General features: G+C 40.9%; 3 protein-coding genes across 4 annotated transcripts; all 3 read right to left on the reverse strand.

Moving 5' to 3' along the window:
* Positions 1 to 205: 205 nt before the first annotated feature.
* ltb4r (leukotriene B4 receptor) lies at positions 206 to 4,398 on the reverse strand. Its single transcript, XM_079371696.1, has 4 exons — positions 3,787 to 4,398; positions 2,137 to 2,669; positions 1,080 to 1,356; positions 206 to 899 (listed from the first exon to the last, which is right to left on the reverse strand). Exons 2-4 carry the CDS (start codon positions 2,628 to 2,630, stop codon positions 516 to 518), a joined length of 1,155 nt encoding a protein of 384 aa, XP_079227822.1. The 5' UTR covers positions 2,631 to 2,669; positions 3,787 to 4,398; the 3' UTR covers positions 206 to 515.
* Positions 4,399 to 4,557: 159 nt separating this feature from the next.
* On the reverse strand, positions 4,558 to 11,878 carry LOC306841736 (leukotriene B4 receptor 1-like). Of its 2 annotated transcripts, none has more exons than XM_079371698.1 (5): positions 11,847 to 11,878; positions 6,748 to 7,311; positions 6,397 to 6,597; positions 6,236 to 6,276; positions 4,558 to 5,635 (listed from the first exon to the last, which is right to left on the reverse strand). In XM_079371698.1, the coding sequence occupies exons 2-5, from the start codon at positions 7,303 to 7,305 to the stop codon at positions 5,329 to 5,331; spliced, it is 1,107 nt and encodes a 368-aa protein (XP_079227824.1). In that variant the 5' UTR covers positions 7,306 to 7,311; positions 11,847 to 11,878; the 3' UTR covers positions 4,558 to 5,328. The 2 variants fall into 2 exon arrangements, with proteins under 2 accessions (XP_079227824.1, XP_079227823.1); XM_079371697.1 differs by lacking the exon at positions 11,847 to 11,878 and adding an exon at positions 7,750 to 8,011.
* A 3,256-nt stretch (positions 11,879 to 15,134) lies between these two features.
* LOC306841723 (protein mono-ADP-ribosyltransferase PARP14-like) lies at positions 15,135 to 23,155 on the reverse strand. The gene is made up of 7 exons (XM_079371677.1): positions 22,893 to 23,155; positions 21,787 to 21,932; positions 19,421 to 21,469; positions 19,085 to 19,321; positions 18,751 to 18,975; positions 18,127 to 18,196; positions 15,135 to 17,338 (listed from the first exon to the last, which is right to left on the reverse strand). The coding sequence occupies exons 1-7, from the start codon at positions 23,062 to 23,064 to the stop codon at positions 16,236 to 16,238; spliced, it is 4,002 nt and encodes a 1,333-aa protein (XP_079227803.1). The 5' UTR covers positions 23,065 to 23,155; the 3' UTR covers positions 15,135 to 16,235.
* Positions 23,156 to 23,387: the final 232 nt, after the last annotated feature.

A 23,387-nucleotide genomic window follows, 5' to 3' on the forward strand; every position in this document is an offset into this window, starting at 1 on the left:
ATACGACTTACAAAGGATCTGCACCCAGTAGACTTGGGTTCAAGTCAAAATAATAATGACAAAATAAGTCATTAGGATTCATCCATTGGGGCTCATAAGACTTTGTACCCAATTTCATGCCAACCCATCCAATGGTTGTTGGAATATTTACAGACATCAAGCTGAACCGGAGTTTTGGAGTGACTCAACCACACACACACCAACATTTAGGTCTTTAAAGCAATGACACAACTTTATTATCCATTTAAATAAATATATACAAATAATCAAGATCCACATATAGTCAAAACATGCAAGGGGCTATCTTAAAAGAGACTCTCCCAGAGGTTGGTTTTGGACAAGCAAAGAGAGAAAAAGGTTGTTTGACATTATGACAATGTTATAACTACCAACAGGAGGCTATTTTTTCAAAATATAATGAGAGTAAAAATTATACAAATATCGAAGCAACACAGTTTGTGTAATTAATCAACAGAAGTAGTCCAAGCAAGGTTACTTTGAGAACAGCTTAAACACTACTCCAACTGCTCCACACTGTCCAGAGTCCTGAGATCTGACTCGTTGAACCCTGTGTCTGCCACACTGCTGCTCCTATCCTTGTCCTTGCCTTTGAAGGGTTTCCCAAGTTTGACCGACAGCGTGTGCAGGACAGACCTCTCGTCCGGTGAAGAGCTGCTTCTGCCACGGCTGAAGGTAGATGTCGTTCTGCTCTCAGAGTAGGTCGCCTCAAAGAGTTTGCCCATGAAGCTGAGACCAGCCTGGCGGATGTGGGAGCTGCCGGCAAACACGTAGAGAATGGGGTTTACAGCGCTGCTGAAGTAGGCGAAGGCCGTGACGTTTGGACGCGCTGTAGTGGCAGCGCCGATCACCGATTTGTTGTCTTTCAACAGACCGACTACCTGGAGAAATGAGAGGGTGAGAGATTTTAGACCAATGGAGAAAAGTTGTATCTTTTTAGTGGCACTGCTCAGCACAAATGCCGCATCATGTAACTTCCATATGCCTCCTTGCTCATTACATCTTACAGAGTCAGAAGTTACTTCCAGTAAATTCAGGAACAGATAGCTTCGCAGAATTACCTCTATGACATTGATGATGTGATAGGGCAGCCAGAATACTGCGAATGTACAGATGATGATCAGGATAAGGCGGTTTCCTTGTCCTCTCTGCTTGAACTTTGCACTCTGCAGACGGCAAATGATGGAGGAGTAACAGGTGTTGATGAGGGCGAAGGGCACCAAGCAGGCCATGAAGGTCTCAAACAGGTACTGGAACACCCGGTGACCCACGCTGCCCCAGTGGCTTACTAAACAAAAGTGTAGAGAGGCATTGCCTGGACATGGTACCTCAACATTGCTGTAAGAAAAGAAGAAAGGGGGAAAAAATATATAAATAGAGGTGAGCATTATAAGTCATAACCAGAGTGTTCAAACAAGTCAAATCAGTGTGTGAAATCTACCACCAGGGGGCTCTCAATCAAAACAATCACAAAAGATGATGTCGAGGCTGGCAGGGGATTCATGGGAATGCTCTCTTCTGCTACTGCTTGCAGTGGCGGCTGTCAAAACAAACGCAACATGTTCATCGTTGCCGTGGAAACACCGGATGGTTACTTATGTCAATAAGGAATCAGTAAAATACTTATACTTGGCTACATCGTCAGTAAACCTGTTCTATCCCTCAGGCCTGTTTCACCTGAGTTAGGGGTTGGAGTAGCAGAAAGAACTCCCATGATTTCCCTCCAGCATCAACGTCATCTTTGGTTATTGTTTCGCTTTAGAGCCCACCGGTGGTGGAATTTACATACCGTGCCTTTACAAGTGAAATATTTGGATATTTCAAAATGTTCTAACCATTTCTAAAATATGATAAAATATGATAATTAAGCAACAGAGATGAGAGCCAAGCAGTTCCAAAGCAGAAGTAACCAGAAGTTTCCAAACTTGTTGGTCACTTCTCAGAGTCCAAGTGTTCAGGCTAAGACATCTTGAAAGTTGAATGAAACCAAAAACTACCAATGAAGCAGCTTCCATTCTTTTCTCTCAGCTTCGTTTGTTTTCCCACCATAGAAAAATACATCACATCCATTCCGACCTTCCCAAAACGTTTAAGGTAACATTGAAATGTTGGTCTCACCTGCGGTAGAAAGGCATCGGCAGTGACAGGAGAAACGCTAACCACCACACCCCCATCAGGAGAATCAGCAGCGTACGTTTGGTTCTCATCCTCTGGGACATGAAAGGTCTGGACACAGCCAACCAGCGGTCCATGCTCATCAGGCAGATCAGGTAAATGGACACGTACATGTTCACACTTGACAGGTAATGCACTAGCTTGCATGCCGCAGATCCAAACTCCCAACCTCGACCTCCAGCCAGGTACCGCAGGAAAAGAGGAGCACTGAGTAGCACGAAAGCATCCGCCAGAGCAAGATTCAGCACCAACAAACAGGTCACGGAGCGCTTCCTCACCCGGCACAGCACCGACCAAACCACAAACAGGTTCCCGGGGAAGCCGAGCAAAAACGCCAGGATGAGGATGATGATGCCGCCCCAGGCTGAGGCACTGATGGGCATAGAACAGGAGGGAAGGGAGAACTGCTGGGAGATGTTGGAGTGGTTCGACTCCATCGGGAAAACCTCTGTAGAATCTGTGTTTGGCTTTGACAACTGTGTAACGGACAGAGTACCATTAGCAACAAAGAAAAGTGTCAGAAAATCTTTTATTCTCACTGCAATACAGATTTTAAAAAAGGCTAGAAAACCAATATGTGTTTACATGCTGTATTTGTGTTTGTACCTATTTCGAGAATCTTTGCTATTTTATGACTTAATGGGAGTCTTGTCTCTCGGGTAAATGTTTGTTTGTTACTGAGCCTCAGTAACAGTTCAAAACAGGCAGGAAACAGGATATGTTGTATAAAGGTTTGTGAGATGTAAGGATGTGTCAATGCTGTGAAACATGGCACAATATCTTTGAGTCAGTTCAGGTATCTCTGCACAGTGTGCTTCTGAAACTTGTTGGAAGACAGAATAGACAGAGTTATCAACCAACATCAAACAAAAATGATCGCGATTGCAAACTATTGGCTTAAGTTTTTCCACAATGTTTTAGCCCTTGAGTTACATGTATTACATTTCTGTACAGCAGGTGAATACCAAGAGAGGCGTGCAAACAGATCAAAAATCTGTACTTCTTGGGGCGCTGGTGGCACAGTGGCTGATGGGTTACTGCTCTTGGTGTTTTTTCTTTTTTTCTTGAATGAAACGTTAGGATAAAATTATCCCGCCTTCCTTCAGCTTTCAAAATAAACCATAAGAATGAAAAGATAAATGAAAGAGAACAGTATGTGTTCAAACGGATGTAAGATTTTTGATTAGACCAAATGATTAATGGAAAAACCCAAACTAAAAAACTTGAACATTCTCCACAATTTCCCTTTTTTTTTTTTTTTTTTTTTTACTTTCAACGTCTGGCAACATGATGATGAAACCCTTCAGAAGGTAGAACACTTTAAATATGTTGGTGTGTGGATTGACTCCTTGCCCTTATCTTTCAAACACACAACGATTATGCTGATATTTATCATTTAACACAAATGTTCAACAAAGGGCGGCTCTTTTAGCTTTAAGCCGAATTCACATATTCAATATGCAGACTCGTTTCATCCAGATTTTAAGTTCCCTCTGTTCTAGGAACAATAAAATCAAATGAGGAAGACAGATTATATTACATAGGAACATTTTATTACATTTAATCCACTTAGAATCATATATATGGACTGACCTTCAACTGCAGATTTCCGTCCGTGTGTAACTGCCTCAGTAAATCCACGTGAAAAGTGAACACCACGTCAACACCTTGTCTGATCTACTGTCAACTCTCAGTCTTTGGATTGAGGACTGCGTGTGGGGAGAAATACAAACCTCGAACGTGTATATTGAGTAAGAGGGTCATTTTAGGGGAAATCCTGTGAGAACAGGAAGCTAGATTGAGCTCACTGGGTTGCGACGCAGGCGATGTTCCACATTTTTCTATTTCTTATCAGTACAAGATACAGAAATGTTATCAACTCAGGTATGCATTTCAGCCTCAGTGAAGAAACAGTTGTCAGTGACTTCCATCTGCTTTTTTTTGGTCAAATTTGGATTATTGAGGCACGCATTACTGGACGCAAAAGAGCAGAAGTTGTGTGAAAAGTTATGAAATGCAAGGTGTACATTTCAAGAAGGTGCAGGAATGAACAGCACAAGAGACAAGTCATGAGGGTGAATACATGTGGGGGAGAATATTCCAGTAAACTTGCAAGAATCTTGTTGATACAAGAGCTTCATATCATACCTCTGTGATGGGCCCGGCGTGCTCTCTTGCAAAAGACATTTTGTCAGATTTACGGTATGTTTCTCTTTCAACACAACCAATATTGATTAACAAAGTTCAGATGTGTCATTCTGTCCGGAAAAGAGACTTTACATCATTTTTTTTTTTAAATTACCAAAATTTGTTTTTGAAGGAGCTATATGAAACTCTGCCCCTAGTGTTGAAAATGGGTGCTGCAGTCCAAATTCAAAACCTGAATTGAGCTGTCGACCCCTCTTTCCGAGACTCAATTTGTATGCACATGGCAGACATACAAGCTTCTGTATGTAACTAGCTCTGCAAAACAGAGTAAACAGGAGAAACATGTCTAAAAATAGAAGCTATTTTAAAGACTTGTAATTTCACCCCACAGTGCCAAGAAGAAAATTGTATACACTTTAAAAGAGAGAAAGACATGCCAAAGAAATGCACAACAATTAAAATGTGAATCTTGTAATACACACGCCTGAGTGAACTGAATGCTTGTCTTTGATGGATAGCAATATTTACTGTTCCTGTTCATTTTGACGTTTTGGTGGTGTTTTACAGAAAGAAAAAAACCCAATGCATTAACAAAATAACTCTTTAAAAATGTCATTAAAAAAAGGTACAGCTTCTATAAAAACAGCTATAATAAAAATTTATAGCAAAAGCATGGCCTCCTCTCGTCTTTGGGGATGAAAGTGATGAGAAGAATTATTTTCTTGGATAAAACTCCAAAGTTTTTCATCATGTGGTTCAGGGTGGAACAAGGCTCATATCTCGTCCAATATGATGCATAGCGTGTCGTTCTGGTATAAGCGCAGACAGAAATCGCTATTTGTTGCATTGGGTGACACAGTTAAGTTGCAGATGCTGAGCAAGGAACCGTGTAGGATCAACCCTCAAGTTTGTCCCATGAAGGATTAAATGGTTCATATGTCTCCTCCAGGGATTCAATACCAGATCCAGTTCTGCTCTGCCGTAGTCCTACTTACCGTTCTTCACTGGTTTGACATTAGAGCTCGAGTTGGTAACAGAGTCTGCTTCTTTGTCCTTTAGCATAACAGCTTCTGCATCTTTGTCTTTGTCACGGCTGCAATTCTGGCTGTTTTGTCGGCTCTTCCTGGAGGCAGAGTCCAGAGCTGTGCCCTCAAACAAGCGGGCCATGAACGCAAACCCTTCTCGCTGGATGTAGGACTTTCCTGCGAAGAAGTAGAGCACCGGGTTGGCACAGCTGCTGATGAAAGCTATGGCAGAGGTGACAGCGCGGCTCCTGGTCCATATTTTATACAATCTGGGAAGAGATCAGAGCATTTTACAAGTTAGATATTACAGAAAAATAGAACGCTTCCAAATTCAGTCAAACACTGCACACTGTGAAGTTAATTCAAAGAGCTAGTTGGCAGCTAGCTTAAATTAGCTTAGCATAATGACTTTACACTGCTTGTTTAAAAATTGACCGTCTGTTATTATTTCAGTGGACCATGGACTATAGTTTTTGTTCTATGAAAAGAAAAACAAGGACAGCGACAAGTTTGCTTCAACCCAAATATAGTTACGGTACATAACACCCATTTTAACTCCCAATAGTTGCTCTAATACCGTTTTTATTACCTGATTTATAAGCCTTTGAGTTGCTGATGTCAGTGTTTCTTAACATTGCACAAGTGTTTGTTATTTTAGTTCTGTAATAACTAAGCTAAACTAAGCTTTGCTAAGCTAATCACCTCTGGGATCGTGGCTAACACTTTACCCAGAGACACTTGCCAGGTGAAATGTTCTCACCGAACTCAGGAACACAAGGCATTACTAAAAATGTCTAAAATGTTAAGCCAGATGGCTTAATGTGACTGTGACTCAACAGTCACTTTAAAATAAAATGCACAAAACTTACATGTCTTTTACGTGACCCTTTGGACACAAAGCCCATGTGACCTGAGAAAAACAATAAATCCAATTAAACACACAGGCGCGATCAATACATTTATATATCCATTCATTATGCATCCATTGGCATGGAAGAAAATTTCACATGTAAAAAGGCAAATGACATACTTGCACCATGTTGATTAAATGGTATGGCAACCAGAAGAGGCAAAAGGTCAACACGATGGCCAGGATGAGCTTCTCACTACGAATGCGTCGCCCAAACTTTGTCTTTCGGATGCGCCGTAAGATACAGATATAGCTGACCACGATGACAGGGTAAGGAATTAAAAAACCCAGCACGAGCTCCAGCGTGTACTGGAGAACCACCTGGGAAGGGGTGATCAAGAAAGAAAAAAGGGCGAGTATAATATTATTAGGTACAGATCCTGATACACAATGACACCTACATTTATAGAAACAACATTGGCTGATATTCAATCTTGATGTAGTGTGCTCAATGTGTATTTGTTCACTCACATCTCTGTTATTATAGTGGAATGAATCACAAACTGCAGTAGTCCCCCCCTTGTTCTTCACCTCTCTGAAGATCATTGCAGGAATTGAGGCGACTATCACCAGCACCCAAACCACCGCTATCACCAGTAATACAGTCTTCCTGTTGCTAAAAGAACTGATGCGCCGCGGCCACAGTATTGCCAACAATCGGTATAAGCTCATCAATGTAATGAGCTGGATGGAGGCGTACATGTTGACCAGACAAAGGTAGAAGAGGACCTTACACATCACATTCCCAAACACCCAGTTTTTCATCACCAGGTAGACAACGAAGAATGGGGTAAGAGCCATTAGCGAGCAGTCTGCAATGGCGAGGTTGAGGATGAGGAGGGTGGTGATGGACTGTTTTCGAGCTCGTGCTAGGATGCTCCAGATAATGAAGAGGTTTCCAGGAAGGCCCAAAAGAAAGACAATGCTCAGGATGAGGGCGCCTAAAGCGGTGGCAGTCGGGCTATCCACAACGGTTTCATTGCCTGCAGAGGAAAGTCTGCTGGAGCTGTTTAAAGGCGGGGGCATCATTGTGACCTGTAAAATAGAGAACAATGGCTGACTCAGTTTATTTATATCTAAAGTCAAGTAAACTTAAGTCAAACACTTAACAACACAATCTGTCTCACATTAAGTATTCATGGATAATAACACTAAAATAAAAGTGCATATTGAGAAAAATCCACAAATTTTACTACAGAAAAAATGGTTATTAAACATACACAACATGCACACCACATATGTGTCCAAGGCAGAAATCTCCAGTGTAGGAAAATTAAGCCAATGCAAAATTTCTCAAAAGCTGTAGTTCCTCAAGTGTCCACTTGAGGCTGGCCCTAAGTGCTATACACGCCCTTGTTAAAATATTCATTTTGCAGAATATAAACATGTTTACAGCCTGGTTCAAAAATCTGTTTTGGTCTGATTAGTGAGTGTTTTTACAATGTGTGTGGATTTTTTAAAAATATAAATTACCTGGATTTTTGTCATGGTTTGGTCTTGTATATGTTGTATTTCTGAGTTTTGAGTTCTGTTTTATTTATTCCCTTGTGTTTTTCCATATTACTTTGTATCCTCATGTCCTTCTATGTTGTATTTTATATTATTGCCTGTTTTACTTGTGCATTAATGTGTCTTAGTGCAGTCTTTAGTGTTTCCTTAGTTTTAAGTTGTGGTTCTTATCTTCAGTGCTTTTTATGTTTTACTGTGTAGTTTTCAGTGTCCCCTGTCTCTCTGGTTTCCCTCCTGTCTTGATTACCCTGATTGCCTTCACCTGTCTTATTAGTCTCACCTGTGTCCGATTACCCCTGTCTATTTAGTCTCTGTGTTTCCTCACCCTCTTGTTGGTTCATTGTCGTTTGTCTCATGCTGTCGGAATGTTTGGATGGTTTCTGTTCCTCGTCTTTGAATTTAGTTTTTTTGAGTAAGTTTTGCCTTTTGTTTAAATAAATATTTTTGTTATGCACTTGGGTCCTCTTTCCTTTTTTCTGCCTGTACCCGTGACATTTTTTTTTTTATTCAATTTTTTTAAATAAATGATGCAAGTTATACACAATTAGGGAATTTGAACTGCAAGTGACAGTAGTGCAGCTGTATGTCAGCGGGCTTAAAGCTCACCTCAGCTCCGGCACTTTGCCTGTTAAAAAAAAAAAGTTTAAATTTCCAAAATGGCAACCATGGATGGACTTTCAAAACAGCCCTTCATAAACCCATGAAAATCTAATAAGCTGTGGTCAATGAACAAGTATGGTTTCAGACACTGTCAGCCCCGGGTCAGATTTTGGAAAATTATAAGGTCATACAAATACAGATATCAGAAATGCTTCCTACAAAAGCCGATAACATCAGCCTGTCCTTATTAGCCTGTTTTAGGTTGCTTGAAAGCAAGGGTGAGACACCATTTGCAGCATGGCGACTTCCATCAGAGGGATTCCAAAACCGCCTGCAGTAACAGAAAGGTGACATCAACTATTAATATTTAAAGTCTACAATCAGGTCATCAGGAGAAGCCTCTAGCTAGTGCAGCACGTAAGCTAGCACTAGTTTATAAATCAGTGTTTCTAATCCTGCATTTTCATGTATGTTCTGTCCCTTTTTATTTTTAGGATAATCAAAACAGGAAATAAAACAGTTTAGTGTGAACAACAAGTGTTTTCTTCAGTGTTTAAATTAAGACAGGATGTCAGGAAAGGCTGTTACACCTTTAGCATAGCTCAGCTTGTTTCCAAGTGTTGTACGTGCTTCAAGATGATCTGACTGATAAAACCTCCCCCTCCTTACTCCCACTCCCTTCTTTGGTTTGACAAAGCAAGTATGAATTTCTGCTGGAAAGTGTAGGAGTGTGGCGCAAGTGTAACAGGTTTTAACGGGGAGTCTTAATTCCTGAACAACGAGACCAGACACGAGCAGGGAGAAACAGTCACTGTTTGTGTCAGTAATTGAACAGTGAGTCAGAGTTAATAAGTTTTTCTGTTTCTCTTTAGATCTGAAAAGGCAATGCTATCAGAAACACAAACGTAGTCTTCAGTCATTATTATGTATTCATTATTTTAAAAGGTAAACGAAAAATGCTAAATCAATAGTGGTAGAAAAACACAGGCATACAATACAGGGGGGAAAACAGACATTGTAGATAGCTAAATGAGCTCCATCTTCAAATGAACTGAAACATCCAATTACTTTATCCATGAATCAAAATCAATTAATTCAATCCAAGTTAATTACTTAAAAGCTAACATTTGGTAAGACTTCAAATTAAGGTCACAATATCCACCATTAACTAGTCGCTTATTAGCATGCTAGTTAGTAGCATGCAGTCTGCTTGGTAGTCTTTCTTATAAGTACCTTGTTCTATTTGACCATAACCTATAGCTAACAGGTCATTCTCTCAATACCATCCTAATCAATGTGCATTGATAAGAAGTTATTGAACATGAATTATGATCCTAATATGCTCTCGCTCACTTCGACCTCATAGGGCCATAATAAGTAGATTATATTAAGATCGTAGAGATTGATGTGTGTAGATTAGATAGACGTAGAGACGTCTGTAGAGGACACCACAGACTCCCCAGAGAGGACGGAGTCTGCACCCGACAGGAAGTGGAAATGGAGCTGCACTTTTTAACCTGTCCGCTGTACCAGGACTTCAGAGAGACTCATTTCTTCTGGCAAGAAATATACAGTACAGCTGCTTCTTCAGCTCACTGGAAAAATGTTATAAAAAATCTTCATGTCATCACTTGTTCAACATATCTGGAGTGTTAGTTTAAGAGCACACCCTTTACACTGCCATCAAACTCTTCAGTGTTGTAGCTTCTGTACATCCAATCAGATATTCACACCCACATGTTCTGTTTGATATTTCCTCTCAACCTTCGCAGTAATTATGGATTACTTTGCATCCGAAAAGTTTAAATTGGCAGCCCTGGAGAGGTCACACCGGGTGATTTACTGTAAGAGGTGAACTCTGACAACAAAAACAGTACAATTATAACACATGCTGTAGCATGCAGTAGTATACGTTTAAGAAGACCCTTTAAGTTTTAGGTACGGAAGCCCGAAGGTGGACATAAACTCAATTCACTCCACATTACATTGATAATGTTACCTCAGGATTAGAGTGCTGGTTTTTACCATTATAACGGATTAATTTATCTGACCATCACCAGATAACGTTTGTTGTCGAACAAGTTCACTTTCCGGTTCTGTAGTAAACAAAACAAAACAAAAGGCCGCGCGCTGTGATAGGCCAGGCCACAACATGTCCTGTTTTCATTGCTCACACTAATGAGGAAAGTTAAGCCTACAGTATTTCTGTTTGTTTGGTGCTTTTGCAACTCTGGAGAAACGAGATATACAAGTCAAGGAAAACGACAGGGAAACTACTAGTAAATAAAATGCATGTCCCTGTAGGGCTTCCGTAGGATGGGACCTTAGAAACAGTCTTGATTTGCTAAAACTTTTTTTATTGAAGTGAGACGTTGAAGTTTGTTTATTGATTTGGCATCTCTGTGGTGTTTTGGACTGTGTCTGTTTGATTTTACACTGTAAGTTAAAGTTGAGTCTTGAGTCTTTGAAATGCATAAATGTACTGTAAGTGGTGAAAGAGCACAATGATTACATTGTCAAAGCTGTTGTGCAATGTTGACTTATTGCAAATATGAAACTGCTGCTAACCTTTGGCAGTCAATTGCCAATGTCAGCCTTCCTTTACGACACCAATAGCATAGACATAAAATTATTGTTTGCATTTAGTGAGTGAAATACACAGTTAAAAAGAGGAAAATAAGGAAATATTTGCATTGCTAAGGAAAAGTCAATTTTCTTCTTGAAAGATGTCGAAATTGTGTTTTTGTTTTTTGTTCTGGCACTAATGTGTCTGTAGCAGCTTTTATTTAAAGCTGTTTCAGGTTTAAGAAGAAGAAACAGGCAGTAAAATGTGACCACACAACAACATGGAAACTGAAAGCCGGTCAAACCACACTGACTGTGGGATTAAAGCGACCGCAGCCACATTTGAAAGGATCAATCTTTCCGTTCCCTTTTTCGGTGGCAGGTTATTTTTCTCAGAAACATGTTCTAATTTTGTTAATAAAACTAGTGAGGATGAAGCTTAGCTCTCGTTGTTCGCGTGCCATCATTTGTAAAAACAGAGCTCCTAAGTCCATTAAACCTGGCTGGCTCAAAAAGGTGTGTTTTGTGTGTTCTGTGTGACTCACAACATACCTCCATAAACACACCTGTTACGCCTACAGAGAAATACTACACATGAGCAAAGCTTTGTTACACAAACCAACTTGCTGCATGTATTTTGAACAAATGACTTCAGCCGACTGAACCTGAGGATTCATGTCAGAAAAAAACACCCAAAAATATGCAACATTTACAGATGAAATATGCAGAAACAGAAGCCCTGTTCATCCTCGAACAGACAGCCAATGTTGCTTGTTTGTCCCTCAACAGTAGCACTAACTGTGGTTGTTTGCAGTGATTTGTTGGCAGGTGTAGCCACAATGTTGTCACTAGCAGAATCAAAACACACTCGTGAAAGAGAGACAGGAGAGACTCACCAGGAGCACCTGTCAATCCAGACAGATTCAGACGGGTGAAAGAGGAACTCCAGGAGCTGGAAAAAGAAGTCCAAATGTGCTAAGAACGTCACACTCTCCCCTCTTTTCTACTCTTCGCCTTTCTCGCTTAGTTTCCTCCGCCACTACTCTCTGTCAATATAGCTTTCCATTCATTGATCTGTCAAACTTGCTGTGACATGCAGGGCAGTGAGAGGGAAAGGTGTGTCCACATTACCTGGCCTGCCTCTGCTCTGGCAGTGTGTCAACGCCTTCACATGTCAAGAGAGGAATTCCATCTGTGTAGTGTCGACCTCGAGGGTTAGTCTACCCTCCATGAGTTTTCTTTTCTATGTAGGGCAGATCTGTGTTGAGCATCTAAACATGATTATTGAGAGTTTGAACTATCTATCTATCTATCTATCTATCTATCTATCTATCTATCTATCTATCTATCTATCTATCTATCTATCTATCTATCTATCTATCTATCTATCTATCTATCTATCTATCTATCTATCTATCTATCTATCTATCTATCTATCTATCTATCTATCTATCTATCTATCTATCTATCTATCTATCTATCTATCTATCTATCACCAAAAATGGTCATTCTGTTAGCCATTGTGTCTAAATTCATAGAATGAGTCTTAATGGCTAAACCACAAAGTCCATGAGGAAGGTGATCTGGGTGAACTTGACCTTTATAGACTTCACATTGACGCACAGATTTTTGTTGCCCCGTAAAAAGTCACTTCAAACTGGCGTGTACAAACCGTGCTGGTTTATTGAAATGTTCAGAGTCAACGAAAGAATGCTGAACTATGAAGCATTCAATAAGGCAAAGGAGACGCGTAACTGTTAATCAGCTGGAATCCAACATGAAGCAAGAATGTGGGACGACATTTTTAAAAGGAAGAGAATTTGGTCTCCGAGGTCAGTGGTTCTCAACTGGCAGGTCGGGACCCCAAAAGTGGGTCGCGGAGCAGCTTTCTGTAGGGTCACGAATGTGTTTCTTGAGGATACAATTATGTCAAAAAGTATAAACTTCTGTCACATGTTTTGTACCGACTCAGTTCCAAACTGCACATAGTTTCATTAAATAAATTATAATAAATAATAAAAATCATGCTTCATGGGAGTTGGTGGTTGGTGGTCCTGAGACTCGCCCAGTTGAGACGCACTGTCCTGGGTTTCCCAAAACACTTGCAGAGTGTTGTTGACCCCGACACCAGAAGTTGAGACTGAACACACTTCTCCAGATTTGTTATAATGTGAGGAAGCGAGGTTGAGGAAGAACACAACATTATTATAGATGGAAGTGCCGACTGGTCTTCAACCAGGACTGTGTCAGGAGCCAGATCTCCTTCTTCTTCTTCCTTTCTGAACATGGCAGTCAGGCTGAAAGACAAACACATGCACAAACAGGATCCTGTGGACGTGATCCGATGGAGAGGTGTCGGAGCGAGGGGGCTGCACACGCCGAGCACTCCTGAGCTGGATGGGCGGAGTTATGTGTCTTGCTCAAGGGCGCCTTTGGCAGTGCTCAGGAAGTGAACTGGCAACTTTCCAGCTATCAGACCAACTTCCAGGCGTGGCCCGCGGACTTGAACAGTTGACTGTCTGGTCCTCAATCTAATACCCTGCAGACTGAGCTATTGCGATATTGAAAAAAAAAAAAACTCCAGCAACATTTGCAGTTAAAAAAAAACCTCTGCTTTGTTCACTTCATAAGAACGACAGGTTTCAGCTTGTTGCTTTTATCAGGCTGATCAAGAAACACATTGCACACATCGTTTAAAAAAATGGGTTGGGAAGGTAGTTTAATGATGTTTGCAATGTGTTTCTTGATGACCCTGATGAAGGCAGCAAGCTGAAGCACGTCGGTCTAATACAGTGAATACATTTGACCCTCATAGTACAAATGTTGTTGGAGCTTTTTGACCTCTTTTAACCTTTAACCCTTCGTGCTCCGTGGTGGCTTCAGTGTTTTGCAGACCATCGCTTTTGGTCTTTGTTTAAAATGTAAATCCCTTGAATTAACCCCCGGGACAAATAAAGTTTTTTTTTTTTTTAAATTGAATTAAATTGTTCCCTGCGTCTCAACTCTTTAGGGAAATGAGGTTGTATTAAAAAAGCTAAACTAAACAATTGGGTAATTTTCCCGCCCACTCTACACTCATTACAGCAAGAATGATGTGTCCATTATAAAAACACTGTCAGGTTATTATCTGAAATTGACCATTTCTGCTTTTGTTTTGTGTTTGATCCCAAAAAAACAACAACATAAAAGTTGTAAATTATTGCAAAAGATAGAAAAAAATAAAACTTTTAAACACCATCATGCTCCTCCGACACCAACACACAAAAACATCACTCAGAGTGGCCTCTCTGTCTGATGTTGTTACGTACAGGACATTTCCCTTAAAGAAGTTTCACAAACCAACAGGAGTGTTGCTCAGCACGATTTACTTCATACCTCGCTGAAACCTGACAAGTGGAAGTATTAAGTGAAGCTCAATTAAACAAAGGTTTAATTTCAATGTCCAAACTTTTTTAAATGGACACCATGTGTGTAGTCACAGATAACCACACAGATTAATATCAGCGGTGAGTAAAGAAGAAAATTCAACCCCACCACTTTGGCCTTTTAAAAAAAAAACCCCAAATGAGTTATATTTGAACAAAACGTTGACGTGACTCACCGCTAATAAAAAGTACTTTAACATTAACAAGACATATTTTTTTATCTCCCATGTGATGAAGATTATGACATTAAGTCGAGCACCTCACTCTTTACAGAGTTCCTGTGTTATTGCTCTGACTTCAGCAGGCGTTCATGTTCATTTTACAACTTAGAAACTCGTCTCTTCAGTTTAAATCGACCCCACATGAATGCACCACGAGTGTGAGACAAACTGTTGGCATGTTGTTTAACACAGTATTTAAGTCTATTTTCAACACATTCATACAATATGTATTTTACATTTGATAAGATAGTTTACTAAGTGCAAAAATATCTGAATGATTGAATGTTTTTATACCAAACAACCAGCTGTCATGGATTAAGAAACAGCTTTAATGGAAACAACCAGCTGTCTCCACACATCCACTCTGTGACTTCACTTTGACCTCAAAGCTTGATTTATACCGCCCCCTGTTGGCCAAAGCTTTTAATGTCAGTGTATGAATACAAATCAAACATTTGACAGAGGTGTTGACCAGTTTGGACCAAAATATAACAAAACACTCCTCAGAAACCGAGCGAGCAATCAAAGAGTTTATTGTTGAAAACTGATTGACAACAAACATCTGTCTAAAGACTAAAATAATTAGTGTGGAAAATCGAGTTATGAATAATCCAACCCACCACTAACATAATCATAGCTTCCAGTCAATTATATAAATACATGCAATTTTATATAATACCCATATTCAAAGAGAACTTTAAACATAGTAACACTTGTTTCACATATTTTCAGATTGATTATCCCCTCCACCTGTTATTACAGTCAAAGTTTTCATAATCTCATAGACCCACCACCTTCAGGAAGACGAGGAATACAAAGGATCTCTGCATCTCCCTCTCCCCCATCTTCAAATGAGTAAGTTCTTTTACCTGCTGTTTGCCAAGCATCTCGGGGTAACGTGTGCTAAGAATTAGCAGTATATAAATAAAGATTGACTGATTAATAGTCCCTCTCCTCTTAAAGTTGCACTGCGATTCACAATTTTTCCATCTACAAAACTTATCAATTCATCATATATGTTACTCAGATTGTCAAACACACACAGCCTTAATGTCAGACTGCACATCTCTTCAGCTCTATGGATCCTTTTTTAGCCTTTTTTTAACTATTAGTGTTTCAATTCACCCTGTTTCCAACCCCACCATACTGTCTTCATTTCAATAAAAACAGTACAAGCTACCTGTCCAGCACCAACCACACAAGACATGTAGCCTTTTTCACACATGCACAAAACTCGTGAAAATGTTCCGAAATTTTCTGGGATGATTTTTTTTTTTTTTTTGCAAATTCTTCAGCTCAACTTTTCCTTCAAGCCATTCTCCTTAAAAATGTCTTTGTGAAGAATCAAGTAAGCAGAGAGCGACAGGTTTGAGTGTTGTTTTAAGAAGTGGCTTAAAGCTGGAGGTGGCTTAGTTGAGAAAGTCGAGGGTTCAATCCCCAGCTCCTGCAACAACATGTCCAATGTGTCCTTGTGCAAGACTTCATCCCAAGTTGCTTCGTCTGCAGTGTATAAACGAGTATAAATGGGAGTTACTTCTGATGGCCTCACTACATCAGTGTGTGAATGTTTAGGCGTGCCGTGTGTAAAAGCGCCTTGAGTAGTCAGACTAAAAAAGCGCGATACAAGCTCAAGTCCATTTTACCATTTTCCTTTAAAGACGTTTTCTCCTTTGTTGATAACAGCTTTGGCTGCTCGGTCAATTCCATCCTTTATTGATTCTGCTCCCTCAGAGGCTTCATGTCCAATAACTCCACCCACAACTGCCCCTGTTGCGGTCAAGCTCACTGCAGTCACACCAGCTACCACTCCCACAACAGTCACACCTACTTCTCCTCCTGCTGCTGCTACTAAAGCTGTGGCTGCTTGTCCTCCTCCTGGCATTCTTTTCATGACAGTGATTAAAGATTTAGAGTTGTGCAGAGCCGTGACAACTAATCCAACCATTGCAGCCACACCAAAGAAAGCCCCCATCAACGCTCCCGTTGCAGTGCCAGCCAGTTGGATCAGAAAATTGTGAGACACTCTGCGTTTCGCTTCTTTCCTGATCTCTACGACGGGCATGTGAACCTGAGACTGTCTAATGTGCTTTTCCTCTTTCTGGATTTCTTTCTCTACTTCCTGAATCATCTTATTGACATAGAAGTCTCCGTTGTTTTCCATCACCATCTCGTCTATCGTGTTGAGCAGCTCCTCCACCTGAAGCTGGTTGCTCCTGTAGCTATTCTGAACTTTGTTCTTCCAGTATTTATTATCAATGACGTGACACCTTCCACCGCACTTCTTCACCAGATCACTCAGATCTCTGTTCTGACTTACAAACTCCTCGATGGTCACCCCTTTAGGGAGCTGGTCGCCATGTGTAAAGACAATGACAGCGTATTTAAAAGCGTCTTCAGAGAAATATTGGCATATTTTAGTGATGACGGCCTGCTCCTGCTCAGTGAACTTCTCCACTTTCAGCACGATGAGAAAAGCATGCGGCCCCGGAGCGCACTCTGTGATACACCTCATTATCTCAGGCTTCATGTCCTCCTCGGACCTTCCTGCATCGAAGAAACCAGGAGTGTCGATCACGGTGATGCTTCTGCCGTTGACAGATTTGGTTTCTGCTTGACATTCGCTTGTTCCAGAGTTGGGGGTGTGGTTTGTGGTAAACAACTTCTCTCCAAATATGGTGTTCGCTAGGTTGCTCTTTCCAGATCCGGTTTTTCCCAGCAGCACAATCCTTTTCGTAGCAGACGCTGTAAGAAAATACACAGTATTATGTTTGCTGCACATTAACAAGCACATTTTACATATATTATAACAGGCTTCTCATATTTGTGGAGTTGTCATGGCACACGTTCTGTGGCCTTCAAAGTCATGTTTTTGACACCTCCTTGTGGCAGTTTGTTGTAAAAATGATGACAACTGTTAAGTCTTTCTTTTATAGGTCAGTACAGATCATGTGACTCAGAGGTCAGAGGTCAACCAGGAAAAACCAGCAGTGTGTGAAAATGTCTCCATGCGATCAGACTGAAAGCTCCCCTCCTGTTTTCCTTTGCGTTGGTGCCTTGGCGAGCCTTTGCTTGTAAGTTTACTTACTTTTTTCTGTATTTTGTGCAAATATGCATTTAAATAATTTGGAATGATTAAAAAGATACTTTTCTGATATTTTCATGTTCTATGCTTAAAAACATATAAAGCAAGCTAAATGTAGTTTATTCTAATAACAGAAACTTTGTAATTTGGATTTATTTCAGTTTTACAAAAAAGAAAAGAGAATCAGTAAAACACCTCAACTTGACTGCTGTGTTCGACTTTCTCTGCTCTTTTTGTTCGCGATCTGTCAGTTTGTGCGTAGACGGAGCACGCTTCAGAGACTGAAAATGATTCATGTCAGAAGATGTGTTGATTTGTTAAGAAAAGGATACAATAAATGCCAATATCTCGCAAAAAGTCCTTCAACACGTTTGTCTTACTATGGGAGACGTAAGCAGAAACACTTAAAATACTGTCTGGGTCTCTGTTGTCATTAATGAGTACTCACCTTGGTACTGCTGTTGAACTTTGCTTTTGCACTCTTTGAGTTGGAAATCTTCCTGGACAGACTTGAAGACCTGCAGAGAGACGTTCCATATGGTATTACAATGATTATACGTCAACAATAATCAACAAAAACCTTTACACTCCAGTCCAAATCCATTCATGTGCATTACCACTTTGAATCTTGATTGACATTATAAATAAAAGTCTGAACACCAATAATGACATGAAATGTAATTTTTCTAAACTGCAACCCAGTAAGATTTTGAGATTGTTAGAAATGGACAGTTTTTCAAATGACCAAGTTTGAATTTTTCTCATGTTGAGAATATAGCTTAGCTTTGTTTATTTTAAATCATTTTAGTCAGATACTGCCACTCTAGGACTTTTTGATGATGAAGGCTGTCCACGTTGTGTTGTGTTGTGCTTGTGCTTGTGTATGGATGTACCATGCCGAAGCACACCTCTTCCTAGCTAGTCAGAGCTGAGGAAGTATAACATGCTTGAGCATGGATTGAAGTACTCACACTAGTCAAACCAACTGGACTTTGGGAGTGAAGCATGCTTAGTGTCAGTGCACTTTTAGAGTTTCACAGTCGGAGCTATTAGAACATTTCACTTCAGTTACCTCAGTAGCTTCTTCGTCATTTTGGTGGATGACAATCCGGAGAGTCAGTAGTGTTCTGCTGGTTCGCACTTGTTCAAAAGCGTGAACCTCTTCCAGTAGAATCCTTGCAACCAAGCTGTCAGGAAATTTCAGAGCGATCCCAGCCCCGAGTACAGGGAGAGCAACAGAAGCAAACCCTCTACTGTCACAAGAGGTAAGGATTTGTTTGATGCCCATTCTCAGAGCCTGAAATGGTCAGAATACAATTACTTAATGAAAGAAATATGAGAAAGTGTTCTCACAAACAGACACCAAAAGTTAAGACCCAACTGGACACACTTCTCCCGATTGGTACCTGAGTAGCAGTTCCTTCTTCGTCATAATCCCAGGGAGCGAGGTTGAGGAAGAACACGGCATTAAATGGAAGTGCAGTCAGGCCCTCCAACAGGACTGTGTCACCAGCCAGAGTTCCTTCTCCTCCTTGCTTTCTGAATATCGCAGTCAGCTGAGGCCCAACCATTTTGAACAAAGTGTTTCCAACACGAGTGGTCAGAGGATCCTGGCCAACCATTGGGGACACGACTGCATCAACCTAATGAGAGGAGGAAATGATGCGTGTTGGACATTTTTTCTAGGTTTATAAGTCCCTTTTCTTTTTCCAAAGGTTTTATTGTGACTCTTAAATTCTCACCTGCTGTGTCTCTATGGTACCCTGAATAATCTCCACATGGACACCATCTCCAGGAGCTCCAGCCTCGTCTTGGACAGAAGCCTCCATTGGAAACCCAATTTCACTTGGTGCTCTTTTTTCGGTAGTTACCCCTTGGAGAAGATCTTCACATGTTTCGTGCATTACCCTAACCACCTCCTCTCTGTTATCAATCAGGATGACTTTTCTTAGACTACGCCCTTCTTGACTTCCAAACTCTTTAACAGCCGTCACAATAGCCTGTGAACACACATGAACAGGGACACCAAAATTCCCTGAGCTGATGCAAGGCATGGCAATGGACTGGAACTCCATCATTTCTGATAAATTCAGAGCAGTGTGGATAGTTTCTTCCAGCAACACTCTTTCTTTTCCGCCGCATTGTCCACCAAGTGGTCCAACAGCATGCAGCAACTTCTTGCATTTCAAGTTCCCACCTGTGGTGACTACCACTTCACCTGTGGGTACTTTCCCCATAGTCTTAACTAAGGAGCTGCTCTCAAGCTGTACTTCAGGGCCGCCTGCTTTGCTCAGTGCGGCAGCAACCCCTCCACAGTGGTCCAAATCTTCATTGGCAGCATTCACAAGAGCGTCAGCATCCTGTTTGGTAATGTCACCTTGACAAACCACCAGTTGAAGCCCTCCACGAAGGCGGTAAGTCGCAACTGTTTTGTTGACTTGATTCAAGCACAACGCTGACAGATTCGCCGCAACACATTGGGGTTCATCATTCCGATGGGAGCTTTGGAAATATCTTACTGACCCGTTCTCATCTGTAGTGACCCTATCCTCATCACAGGAGTCCAAAAATAGACGTAGCCAGTTACCGACCTCCGTCACTTTGCCGGATGGACCCTCCAGCACAACCATGGGCCCAGAGGACGTTGTTAAAGGACGTACAGTAACCCCTAAGGAGTCTACCTTATGCAGCTGCATTAGTTCTGGCAAGTCTTGAGCGAGTTCTGGATACGGCAGATGGAATACGCTTTGCACATTTGAGTCCAAAACAAACTGTTTGACAACTTCACTGAGTAATTCAACTTCTTCGGTGTGGCCCAGCAAGCACACCTTGTTATCTGAGCCAAACACAGCCTGAGCTCTGCATTGCATTTGATTCATCTCATTTATCTTGCACTCGAGCTTTTCGCCAAGCTCAGGCAGTGCAACAGAGCAGTTAGAAATATCAATATTGACTTCCTTGAATATGTCTGTAAGTTTTCTTTCGATTTCATCCAGTTTTTGAGTAGAAAGGGCAAAGAAGCAAAGTTCTGCATTTCTTATCTCTATTTCCACCTTGTCAAAAACCCCTAAAAACTCAGATAGCAACCCTGGACCACCATAGGTTTTCCTCAGGAAGGCCGAAAGGCATGGGCTCATGTCAGAAACTCTCCTCTCTAAGACCACTTTACCCATATTTAAGATCAAATCTCCAGCCTTGACAATTTCCTCCTTGGTTCCCTCCAAACCTATCTGACCTTCATCTCCTTGGGTGACCTTCACTTCTGGAAAAACTTGTCCCAAGCTATTCTCAATGTCTTTCCAGAGGAGGACGAGTTTGGCCTTACCGAGCTGAATGATCCTGGTTTGTTTCTCACTAGCACCTGACTTTTCTTCTAAATCCATCAACATGGCATTCACCTGCGATCGCTTCCCAACAACAACAGCCTTCCCACCCTCTCTGTAAACCTTGACCTCATCTGTGGTCTGAGGGGAGCTGCAGGTCTGAAGCAACGCTTTAATTTTGACAGGTTCAACCTCATAGTGATACACGTAGTCGTCAAAGACTCTGTATACTTCAGCTTTCCAGTTTTTTACGCCATCTTCAACACCAGGTTGAGCTACACTCGTGACTAACACCCGACCCTCGTCTGGGTAAAGCTGGGCAGAGCAGGAAACAGAGGTGAGTTTTTTCTCAAGTTCTTTCCAAGCTTGTGGGTGTTCCTTGAGGTAATGAAGGAGGTGTGTATTAAGTCGTAATTCGTAGTCTTCACCACTTGATGGAGGAGTTGAGGCAGGATTGACCAGAGGGCTCTGTGTATAGAGATATTTTTTTACATGTATGTTAGTATTTAAAATGTTTGGAAAAGGTCATTTTTCTTTGTACTTGTACAGTGACAATAAAGATATCTTATCTTACAGTGTTGGTGATACAGTATGCAGCCTGATTGTTGTTGTTGTTAGTCATGTGATCTTTAAAGGCAAATCATTTTTTTCCATTTCTGAATTAAATATGAATTATACATTAGCATTCAAGGAAACTTGACAGGGTTAAAGGTCATGACATTGTCAGCTGTCTTTGGGATCAAGCCGCGATGACTGAGAAACCTACACTAACATTATAGACTGACCTGTGCTGGAGCTGCTGAATCGGGGGTTTGAGCTGACGTTTTGACAGTAGAGGCGTGAGGTTCAAGGCTGCCTCGGACAATGATCTCCACATGACCATCTTTAAGCTCCACGACATGTTTACGTCTCTGCAGGACGGCCTGCTGATCTAAAATGGAAAAGGGAATCATTATATTTTGAATAGTTGACATTTATCTTTATTTCTTTCTCTGTCTCAAATAGACATGGTCCTCTGACAGCCGCGGCTCCGACACATAAATCAAATGTGTCGAGGCTTGGTTTGGTCATGTGACTGGTGACGTTGGATGTACTTGAGTGATGTATGAACCACTTTACTGTCACTGGTTTGGTTATGTCAGCTGTTAAAGTGAGCTGAGCTTTGGAAGCAAATAGAGACGGAGTCAACAAAGATTTGAGTGTTGCATTACTAAAGATTCTATAATATGACTTCTTCCTCTTTACTAAAACTGTGTTATGGTCTTAACTTATTTTTAATTTAATATGTTATCATGTCAGCTTGAAACCATAAAACCATGTGGTGGAGTCCAACAGGAATGTGCATGGAAAATCAAATCCCCAAACAATCCATAAACTAATGACTAACACATTTTGGTGACCTGGTGCTACTTGGAGCACAGTGTCACTGAAGCCTCAAGTAGAGACCCATTATTTGAATCAAGGGTTGAAGCTTCAGCAAAGCCTCGATCAGTCACGACTAGTCACAAACACTGACAATGAGCCAACTTTTATAAAAACAAACCAAAAAAAGAAACTTCTGACCGCAGTGTCTTAAGTTTCGTTTTCTCAGGAAAGTGAAACTTACGTAATGTTGCTGGACATGTCCTACAGTTCAGAATTCATTGACTGCTGAGGTTTTGTCAACATATTTACATATAACAAAACGTTATTTTATAGGCGAAATTTATTAATAAAATGCTCTTTTGGTTCATCTAAACTTTGCATTTCTAATATGGGTTCAGGTAAAACGCCATTTTGACCTAGTTTTATTTATTTTTGAGGTTATTTAATTTCTGAGATGTTATTTACTAATGTTTATTTATTTGAGACATACTGTATGTTAAATGACGGTCTGGTATTACAGGCCTACCTTTCTGATATCTGAAGGCGACGCTGTAGACGGAGGGCGTCTCTCGTCTCAGGGGTCCGCAGTCCCCCCCTCCGGACCTGCGGCGGACACGGAAATGCGTTTCTATTTTCTTCTGGTCGAGCAGCTCGCTGTGACACTCGAAGAAAACGGGATATCGGTAAATATCAGCCATAGTCGAGCTCCTTCGGAAAGCCGAAGGCAGCGAAACATTGGGCGTCCAATCTCAGAGGCAGTGTTATGAATCTGAAACAGGGAGTGGAGCAGCGCCCTCTCATGCCTGAATGGTCCAAGTTCAAAGCAGTAATAAACAAACATATCAGGCTACTTAAAGAATGTTAGACATTACACCCTGAGCAAGACAATGTTTATTTATTTTTTAGTCTTTTTTAAAGGGAGTCTATAAACTCTTAAGTTTGTCCTTTATATGGTTACTGTATTTCAGTCTTTAAATCAAAGAAGTGAGCTGAGCACAGAAATCACCATGGCACCTTTTTG

This window comes from Symphodus melops (genome assembly GCF_947650265.1).
Source record: "Symphodus melops genome assembly, chromosome: 20".
Taxonomy (NCBI): Eukaryota; Metazoa; Chordata; class Actinopteri; order Labriformes; family Labridae; genus Symphodus; species Symphodus melops.

Coding starts and splice junctions, on each gene's coding strand:
- LOC306841736 (XM_079371697.1), bottom strand. Junction 6,277..6,396: donor ATTTAATCAACATGGTGCAA/GTATGTCATTTG, acceptor TGTTTTTCTCAG/GTCACATGGGCTTTGTGTCC. Junction 5,636..6,235: donor AAGGGTCACGTAAAAGACAT/GTAAGTTTTGTG, acceptor ATCTCTTCCCAG/ATTGTATAAAATATGGACCA.
- LOC306841723 (XM_079371677.1), bottom strand. CDS start 23,064: ATGGCTGATATTTACCGATATCCCGTTTTCTTCGAGTGTCACAGCGAG. Junction 19,322..19,420: donor GTACCATAGAGACACAGCAG/GTGAGAATTTAA, acceptor TCCTCTCATTAG/GTTGATGCAGTCGTGTCCCC. Junction 17,339..18,126: donor AGTTCAACAGCAGTACCAAG/GTGAGTACTCAT, acceptor ATTTTCTTACAG/CGTCTGCTACGAAAAGGATT.
- ltb4r (XM_079371696.1), bottom strand. CDS start 2,630: ATGGAGTCGAACCACTCCAACATCTCCCAGCAGTTCTCCCTTCCCTCC. Junction 1,357..2,136: donor CCGATGCCTTTCTACCGCAG/GTGAGACCAACA, acceptor CTTTTCTTACAG/CAATGTTGAGGTACCATGTC. Junction 900..1,079: donor ACATCATCAATGTCATAGAG/GTAATTCTGCGA, acceptor TCATTTCTCCAG/GTAGTCGGTCTGTTGAAAGA.